Genomic DNA, 8,978 nt, shown 5'->3' with positions numbered 1-8,978 from the left:
TCAGGTATTGCAGGGCAGGCTGAAGAGCCTCATCTAATGCCAGTACCAACAAAGGGGCAGGAATTTCAGGGATCATTCCCTGATCTAGGTCAAAAGGATCATCTCCACACCCAAGAGCTTTGGTTAACTCATCCATTGTTATGCCCTCTCCCTTTAAATAATCATTTAATCTACTTAAAAATTCGTTATCCGGGTCAGGGGGCTTAAAGATCACCCTCCAAACACCACCTTTTCCAGGTATCTCCTTCAACACCAGAGCATGTCTAGTCTCCTCAGTAAGCCCTATCAAGGCTACATTCCTGTTCTCGTCCCTCCGGAACATCCTTCCAAGCAGTGTATACTCCGCCAAGGGAGCTAGCCCAGCCCGGAGAGCCTCCTCGATCTCTGCCACACTGCAGGTCTCGGGGATGCCGGCACTCAGCAGCGCTTCCGGGGGTTCATATCCATTCCCCTGCACCAGTCTTCTAAGAGCCTCAACGTCCTGGTGCCCACAATAATGGATATTAGTTCTAATTGGACCCGGGCCCATTGCAATTCACAGGAATCCTGCGCAGCAGCCCACAAAGATCTAGTCAGTATGCCGAGGTCCAGCAGCCTGCGAGGACAGTGCAGTCAGGAGTGTTAGGGTGTCAACGTCCACGGCGCACGTGCAGGCTCCCGCGCGGCCGGCCACCGACGGCTACCCGGGGCTGCCTCGGAGTTGCCACACTGCGGCGCTCTGCGGCAAACAGCGCCCGCCGCTCCGCCAGCCCGCCTCCGCTCACCGTTACCTGCTGCTCCGGCCGCTCGCCCGCCGCCCAGGTGCCAGGGCGGCTCCCACCCGACGCGGAGGGCCGGTCCTCCGTCCGGAAGGGCCTAAGGAGGCGCCCCGAGCGTCGGCAGCGGATGCCAGGCGGCCCAATCCCTGCCGTGCTCTCCAAGACTAGGCGTGATAGGCAATCAGATCGGGTAAGAGGCGCCAGAGGGCAAGGGGCGGGGCGCTGGGTCGCCGCACCCGGACGGCCGCCCACCTGAAGCGGCGAGCCGCGGTTACTGGTATCCCCAGCGCTCAGGGAGGCGGTGCCGCCGGCCGAGGCGCCCCGACGTCACGAGGGGTGTGGGCCTGGAGGGCGGGGCGCGCTCTTCCGGCTCGAGCCGGAAGCCCCGACTGCCGCGGCATCCGGGACGGCGAGCGAGCGGGCCACTCGGGACAGGAAGGTGAGATCCGGGACCTGCTCATCTTTGCTGGCAGTCCCGGTCGGTGGCCCCTGCCGGGTGCTGGCTTCGTGGCGCTGCAGGGCCGCGATGTCCGGGCCTGGTGCCTGCGTAGCTCTGGTCGGGGTAGGGGGCGTGGCTGGGAGGCCCTAGTGGCCAAGGAACCTCCCGTCGAGCCAGGTGACCCAGACTTGGGCTCGGAAGCGGCGACTGGGGCCGGGCCTCCGCGTGACCGGCCGTAGTCACGCTGTGCTTAATCACAACTAGCCTGTGCTCCGGGCTGGCGCTCGCTTTTCCTGAGCTAGGCAACCCAGGGGTTTTCTCTTATGGTGGCTTGCTCTGAAATGCCAAAGCCACACGGTTATTCAAAACCGAGTGACTCTTTAACGCTTGCCGTGGGAACAGGAAGATTTTCGGGATCGTTGTAAGTGTTTTCAGAGTTGCTGTCTTGGGGCTCCGACATTGGTTTAACTTGTGGAACCCAGTGTTAGCTGAAGCAATACTGTTAAGCCAGAAAGCATTTCAACTGTAAAAGTGGAATGTCTCTCCGTCTAATTCCAGTTTCTGAAGGGAATGTGTAAACACACCTGATTAAACAGGGCGGCTTATTCTCTGGGACTCACGTGAAAAGTAGAGTTCAGTATATTCTGAAACCAGTGGTTTTTATTTGCTCGAAACTGTTGCATAAAACAACCACCTGTAAGATGTTTGCATTTAATATAATTAACTTTAAATCTTCAACGTATTAATGGGGGTATTTTAGAACTCTTGGATATGAAATCAAGTATACTTGGAATAATTGCCATGTCAGCCTTACTAGACCCTGTTTTTCTTTTTTTTTTTTACTTTGAAGGCCCAGAGCATGGAGAATGATGAACTTCCGCCAGCGGATGGGGTGGATTGGAGTGGGATTGTATCTGTTAGCAAGTGCAGCGGCGTTTTACTATGTTTTTGAAATCAATGAGACTTACAACAGGCTGGCTTTGGAACACATTCAGCAGCACCCTGAGGAGCCCCGGGAAGGAACCACATGGACACACTCCTTGAAAGCTCGGTTGCTTTCCCTTCCTTTTTGGTTATGGACAGTTATTTTTCTGATACCTTACTTACAGATGTTTTTGTTCCTTTATTCTTGTACAAGAGCCGATCCCAAAACGGTGGGCTACTGTATCATCCCCATATGCCTGGCAGTTATTTGCAATCGCCACCAGGCATTTGTCAAGGCTTCTAATCAGATCAGCAGACTACACCTAATTGACACGTGAACTCTGTCACCGTTTTTCCTTATGGTTACAAAACTGCCCGTACTGTATGAAGTCAGATCACAAGACTGCAGTTTCTCCGCAGATCTCAGGAAGTTGTGGTGGGGGCAGAGACTTTTTAAAAAATGTGACTAGGGGACTATCTTTATCTGAATAATAATGACTTTTTACGTAAAGCCTGAGATACAGTAATACAGAATCATGTTGATGACTTCAGGTTTTGGAAGTAAAATCGTGTCTTGTTATTTGAAGTCTTTAGAAACTTGAATAAGTACCTGAACTCATATTTCTACTCTACTGCGCAACATAGTGGTGATTCAGAAGTTTTTCCTTTGTGGAAAAAAATGAACATTTCCATTGTGTTAAGTGTAAAAAGGTCCAACCATGGTCATAAAATTTAAATTTTATACAATTACTTGGTTTGCTTTAAAATTCTTAAGACTAAAACACCTATACATTCTCTTGTCGCTAAGCCAAATGTTTTTGCTTATTTTCATTTTCAGTTTATAGGAATTGGTATAAAATTATTGAAGTGATGACTTTTTTTTTTTTTTTTTTTTTTTTTGGTGTTAGAGATTGAACCCAGGTCCTTGCTGATACCAAGCCTCTTGGCTGAGCTGCAGCCATGATGGCTGTCTTGATAAGCAGAATTTGTTCTTCCTGGTAATAGCTACCTATATCATTAAATATTATCGGCTTTAAAAAACTACTTGGAAGAGACCAAATGTCTGAAAGTCTAGAAATAACGTATACATTTCTAGAAGATGAGAAAAAGGTGGTCAGTGAAAATATCTTGGGTAATTTAGTGCAGTCCATAAAGAGCATATCTTTCTGAAAACTACTATTAGGTCATCCTTCTGATTGTTCTTTCTAGTCCAAGGTCAGGTCTTCAGCCAGTTGCATAAAGATGTGATCCTTGTACTGCCTCCTTAGCATTTGTGATACTTGTGTTTGGTACCAATACAGATAACTGAAAAGTGGAAATACTAGATTTTTCTCTTTTGTGGATGAGATCAGGATATATTTTTAAGTTATGTTAATACTTGAAAACATTTTACACTATTTTAGTAATAATCATGACACTTTTTGGTGCCTATTCTGTTGGACCTTGTTTTAAGAGCTTTACATGAACTAACTCACATAATGATTATCCAGATTTTATGGATAAGGAAACTGAGGCAGAGAAGTAACCTGCCAGAGGTCCCACAGCTAGTAAATAGCAAAGCCAGAATTATAACTGGGCATTCTGATGCCTTTGTCCTAACCATTGAGCTATAGTTGTTTGCACAAATGACAAATGGTTAAGCCCTGGGTATTGTCTGACTAATGATGCCAAAGAATGAAAATGGCAATATTAGTGAGAAAAGTTTTTCTCAATTTGTACGAGCTACTGAAAATCTACAAGTTTCTGAGCAACCTCAGTTTATGTCTTATTTGTCCAGAAAGGCTAAGAATTCCACAGCAAACTTTTACCTAAAAGATAAAGCAGGTACCTTTGTCTCAAAAGCAGCAGACTCTCCCTTACTACCTCCAAAGGTTTTGTTATTGAAAAGATACATATTTTGGTACAATACATTCAATCTTCCAAACAAGCAGCAGTTTGAAATACAGTAGACCCTTGGTGCTCAAAAGTACCTCATTCCAAGGAGTTCACCATTGAGGAAAAACTGAGTGCTCAGGATTCCTAAATTCAGTGCTGTATGGTAGATGTTTGATTGATTTTCCAACACTACCACCTGACTTCCACTAAAGACATGCTACCTTTCAGCAGATCTAAAATTTTCATTTTATCACTTAAATTAAGCACATACATTTTCACCTTGCTTTTTTGGGTACCTTTTTTTTGGGGAGGGAGGCAGATTTTCACCCAATTAAGGGTAGAGAAATAGCAGATCACACAACAATTTAAACACAACTGACAACACAGGACTAATTGAGAGCTTCTCCACATCAATTTAGCTTCATAATGTGCTCATGGAATTAAAATTTTTGTTTTGAGGGCTGGGAGCATGGCTCAAGTGGTACAGCCTCTGCCTAGTAAGCACAGCCGAGTTCCAACACCAGTACCGCCTCCCAAAAAACTGTTCTTGAAATTTTTTAAATTTCTACAATAATTTTTTGACCATGCTTGGTCAAAACCATGTGTAATAAATTTGTGAATACTATACCTGTTTCTGTGAGAGTCAGACAAAATCACTAGCATATTTTGAGTACTAGAATGCATGCTGCAGGAATTGTGTCATGAGTTTTACATTAATTCTTCATTGTAGCCCTACGAGGCAGATACTATACTGGCACTATAGAAGAAATCTGAAGCATGTAAGAATCTGTCCATGGTCACACAGTAAATGGAAGATTCAGGACTTGAACTCAGGATGTCTGGCTTCAGATTGCTAGCTCTTATCATTCTACTATGCTGCTTCTCAAAAAAAAAAAAAAAAAAACCAAGGATAATCTGAGGAAAATCACTGAGCAGTTTCCTGCTTTATTAGTCTTGAGGCAGTTATTTAGTCTTATTCTAAAACTAGTAATTTCTATTAATCTTAGAGATTGTAGTTTTTTGGTGATACTGGAATTTAAACTCAGGGCACTCTAACACATGTTATACCTTTTGATTTAGGACCCATAACATGTAAATCCTTGCTTCCAGATAAAGGAAAGTAGAGCTACATCTCCACATCTCACAATGATTTAGTAAACCACTTTATTAGCAACTACATCTGAAATGAAATAATCCTAGGCTGGCAGAGTGGCTCAAGTGCTAGAGTACCTGCCTAGTGAGTATAAGACTCTCAGTACAAACCTTAGTACTGCAAAAAAAAAAAAAAAAAAAGAATCTTGTGAATCTTGTTGAGTGTTCACTGAAACGTGTCAGATATTTTTCAAAAGTACCACTACAGAAAATAAATAATTACAAAAACATCCAATTCATAGAGCTTTATTTACCATTTAAATTTTCTGGTATTAAAAATGCTACCAGTTTGAAAGTAAAAAAAAATTGATTTCCTAAAGCTTAGAACATGATTCTGTTTCAAAACTTTTTTAAGTTAACAACAAGCTTTTCTTTGGATAAGTGGAGTCATGAAATAAAGTACTCATGTGAGAGGATAACCAAACCCATAAGATAATCACACCAGCATGTCTATTAATCATAAGTAATGTGTCTTTCTTGTTAAGATCATCTAGTGCTGCCCTTTTCTCTGCTTCATGGTCTCCATGGTTTGAAATGCTCAGCTATGATCTCTCTGCTATGATGGACTGAACCCTCTGAAACCTTAAACCCAAAATAAACCCTTTTTCTTCTTTTTTTTTTTTTTGGTGGTACTGGAGTTTGAACTCAGTACTTTGTGTTTGCTAGTCAGGCACTCTACCTTCTTTAAAATATATATATATAGTGTTGATTTCCTTTTTGTTGGATTTAACACCCTCAATCTCAAACACTGGCAGAAGTTTACCATATTACCACATGACTCACTTTTGCATCAAATGAGTGTCATCACTTTATAAATTCTCCAACATGCAAAGTCCCAAATAATTTTAGGCCATGATTAGGAATCATAACACATTAGTATCTCTATTTTGGTCTAAGGCAGTGAGTGGGTCTGAATGTGGCTGTACAGTAGAACTACTCAAGGAAATGAAATAAACTAAAACAAAACATCTCAGGCTGGAGGTGTGCCTTAAGTGTAGAACACCTGCATAGAAAGCCCTGAGTACTGAGTTCAAACCCCAGTACCACCAAAAAAACCAAAACAGCACCTCACATAAAATGCCAGGGTTCCTTCCCAACCAATTTTATCAGTCTTTCGGGGTGGGCCCCAGGCAATTGTGTTTTAAAAGCTTTTCAAATGATTCTGTTGGGGTTGAGAATCACTTGTCCCAGTGTTAGTTATGAGAGCCGTGCTTGTCTTTACAACAGCCTCAGCAAATGTTTTGTTGTAAGTTCACCACAGCCATTCTAACTGCAAATCTTTAGTTGTCTATATTTTTTTTTAACTTCAAATACTCTCCAGTTTGTTCAGAATATGCTATCAAGCTTTTGCAACCCATTCTACCAAAACTGCTCTCCTGTCAAGAAGTCACTTGTGATTTATGCTAAATCCAATGGCCAAGTCTTGGATCTGAAATTACTTGTTAACAGTTTTTGATACTGTCTTTGACTTTCTTTAGTTGGTTTTTGGCTCAGCACCTTCCAGCAGAATGTTAATGAGGGAAATGTTCTTTATCTGTGCTGTCCAAATCAGCAGCCACTAGTCAGATGAAAATGTGACTAATGTAACTGATACCCTAAGTTCAATCCCAGTTCTGAAAAAAAAAAAAAAAAAAAAAAAAGCCACCTGTTCCCTGTTCTAGATACTTTCCTGGTTTGCCTTTTTCCTCAGTTTTTTCTATTCTCTTTGCTGGTTCCTCCTTGGCAATCAGCTCCACTTGTACGTGTTGGTGTGCCCCAGTTCTCCTTTCTACACTGCCTGTGGTCATGTCAAGCTCCAGACTTGATCATCCAACTGTCTATTTTGTTTTGTTGTGTGTCACCACACCTGGCTGCAGCTGCTTACTTTATATGTTTACTAAGATGTACCATGTTCATGAAATTTATCCAAAACCAAGCTGCCAAGCTCCACCCACCAAAACCTGCTCCTCAAGTCTGTTATCAACCCAGTGGACAAAAGACATCCTTTAAAAATGTTATACCTCTTAAAAATCCCCCTAAACTTTCCTTTTCAGAATAAAAGCCAAAGTCTTTAACATGGCATATAAAGTCCTAAATCAGCAGCCCAGTCTCAACGTACACCTTTACTTCATTTTCCACTACTCTTTCTCTCCTGAATCTACTCCAGCCTCATGCTGGTTTCCTTGATGATTCTTAAACATGCCAGAACACTGTAACTCTGTACTGTCTGCCTGCCTGGATGCTAAGCCCTGGCTTGTTCCATTACCTTCTTCAAACCTTTATGCAAATGTCACTTTAGTGAAGCTGCCTCTGATTACCCTGTTTGAATTTTCTCTGCAGCATTTATCCTCACATGAAGGCTAGGCCTTTGTCATGCACTGCTATGGGCAGTGACTGCCTACCACATCTACAACAGCACCTGGCATATGGTAGATGCTCAGTTATGTGTTCACTGCATGCACACTTCTCTTGCTAGACTTGCTAGTCCACACCTCAAAGAGAATGAAGGTTAGAAGTTAATATTTACTGTTACGTGCACAGCATAATCTGCACATTTACTGATTAAAACTTAACTACTTAATTCTACTGATTAGAACTTAACTATTAAGTTCTTTCAGACTTCAGGATGTAGTGATACATTCTCTCAAGGCCAAGATTTAAAATAGCTCTCAACTTACTTTTGATAGGATCCCTGGTGACATTGGTTGTCTTGGAATTTTCCATACTGAAACTGAGAAAACCATGCATGCTCACCTATATGGTTTTAAGTGGTGGTTAGAGCCCGTAAGAATTTTTTTGTTTCAAACATAAGAGTTGCTGGGAACTGGTGGCTCAAGTTTGTAATCCTAGCTACTTGGGAGGTTGAGATCGAGAGGACTGAGGTTAGAGGTCAGTCAACCCAGGCAAATAGTTCTTGAGATCTCATCTCCAAAATAAAGCAAAACGGACCAGAGGTGTGGCTAAAGCAGGAGAATGCCTGCTTTGCAAGGACTACACCTTGTGTTTAACCCCCCAGTCCTATCTGAAAAACAGAAACAAAAACATGAAGAGCTTCCTAAGCCAACTAATATGCACCAAGTATTAGCACTCTCAGAGCCATACATAGCATGCAATTCCAGTCCTTGGTGTTCAGGGCAATACTGTGGACCCATTAAGCACTCATAAGCTCCTTCTATTCCAATAGAATTTTGGGCATCAGGATAAATTTCTATTTAAAACTATACCTCAATGGCCTATTTATGTCCCAATGTGAGCTGCCACTTTTTAAAAGTTTTAAATAGAAGCTTATTTCTAGCATTCACTGTTTCCTGGGCCATGTCTTTAAATAGAGCAATTCTGATCCTAAAGGTCACCTGAGAACTGGAATGCTTACAGCAACACTGTGAAATTCATTTTAATACTTAGTACTGGATATACAGTGTAGTTATACAGTTAAACTGCTAACTGTTAAACTGTAAAACTGTGAAACTGGTTATACAGTTTTTTTAAGGTTAGAGCTGGGCATAACCATTTTATAAACACCTCCCCCTTATCTTATGGTACCATACATCTTATGTAGCCTAGCTCTCCTAGTCTCTATGGAAGTTAGATTCTATTTCTTCTTCTGACAAAGTTGCTGGATGGGAAAGGAAATATGAATTATTTGCTTTGTTTGCTTGTTTTTTTTTTTTTTTTTTTGATGGGATTGGGGTTTGAACTCAGGGCTTTGTGCTTGCAAGGCAGAGTGACATGGTAGACCATGTGAACCACACCCCCATTCCATTTTCCTGTGGCTATTTTGGAGATGGGGTCTTGCAATTCTGATTAGATTTACATTATACATTAATTACATCGCCCCCGTCATCTCTCCC

General features: G+C 42.3%; 1 protein-coding gene across 4 annotated transcripts; it reads left to right on the top strand.

Moving 5' to 3' along the window:
- Positions 1–1,042: 1,042 nt before the first annotated feature.
- On the top strand, positions 1,043–2,871 carry Lyset (lysosomal enzyme trafficking factor). Of its 4 annotated transcripts, none has more exons than XM_020174924.2 (2): positions 1,043–1,197; positions 2,048–2,871. In XM_020174924.2, the coding sequence occupies exon 2, from the start codon at positions 2,064–2,066 to the stop codon at positions 2,457–2,459; it is 396 nt and encodes a 131-aa protein (XP_020030513.1). In that variant the 5' UTR covers positions 1,043–1,197; positions 2,048–2,063; the 3' UTR covers positions 2,460–2,871. The 4 variants fall into 4 exon arrangements, with proteins under 4 accessions (XP_020030513.1, XP_073923379.1, XP_073923380.1 ...); XM_074067278.1 differs by having other exon boundaries at positions 1,160–1,236; XM_074067279.1 differs by lacking the exon at positions 1,043–1,197 and adding an exon at positions 1,249–1,374.
- The last annotated feature ends 6,107 nt before the right edge of the window (positions 2,872–8,978 follow it).

Source organism: Castor canadensis, chromosome 3, assembly GCF_047511655.1.
Source record: "Castor canadensis chromosome 3, mCasCan1.hap1v2, whole genome shotgun sequence".
In the NCBI taxonomy this organism is placed as follows: Eukaryota; Metazoa; Chordata; class Mammalia; order Rodentia; family Castoridae; genus Castor; species Castor canadensis.
This window is presented reverse-complemented; position numbering and strand designations above follow the sequence as displayed.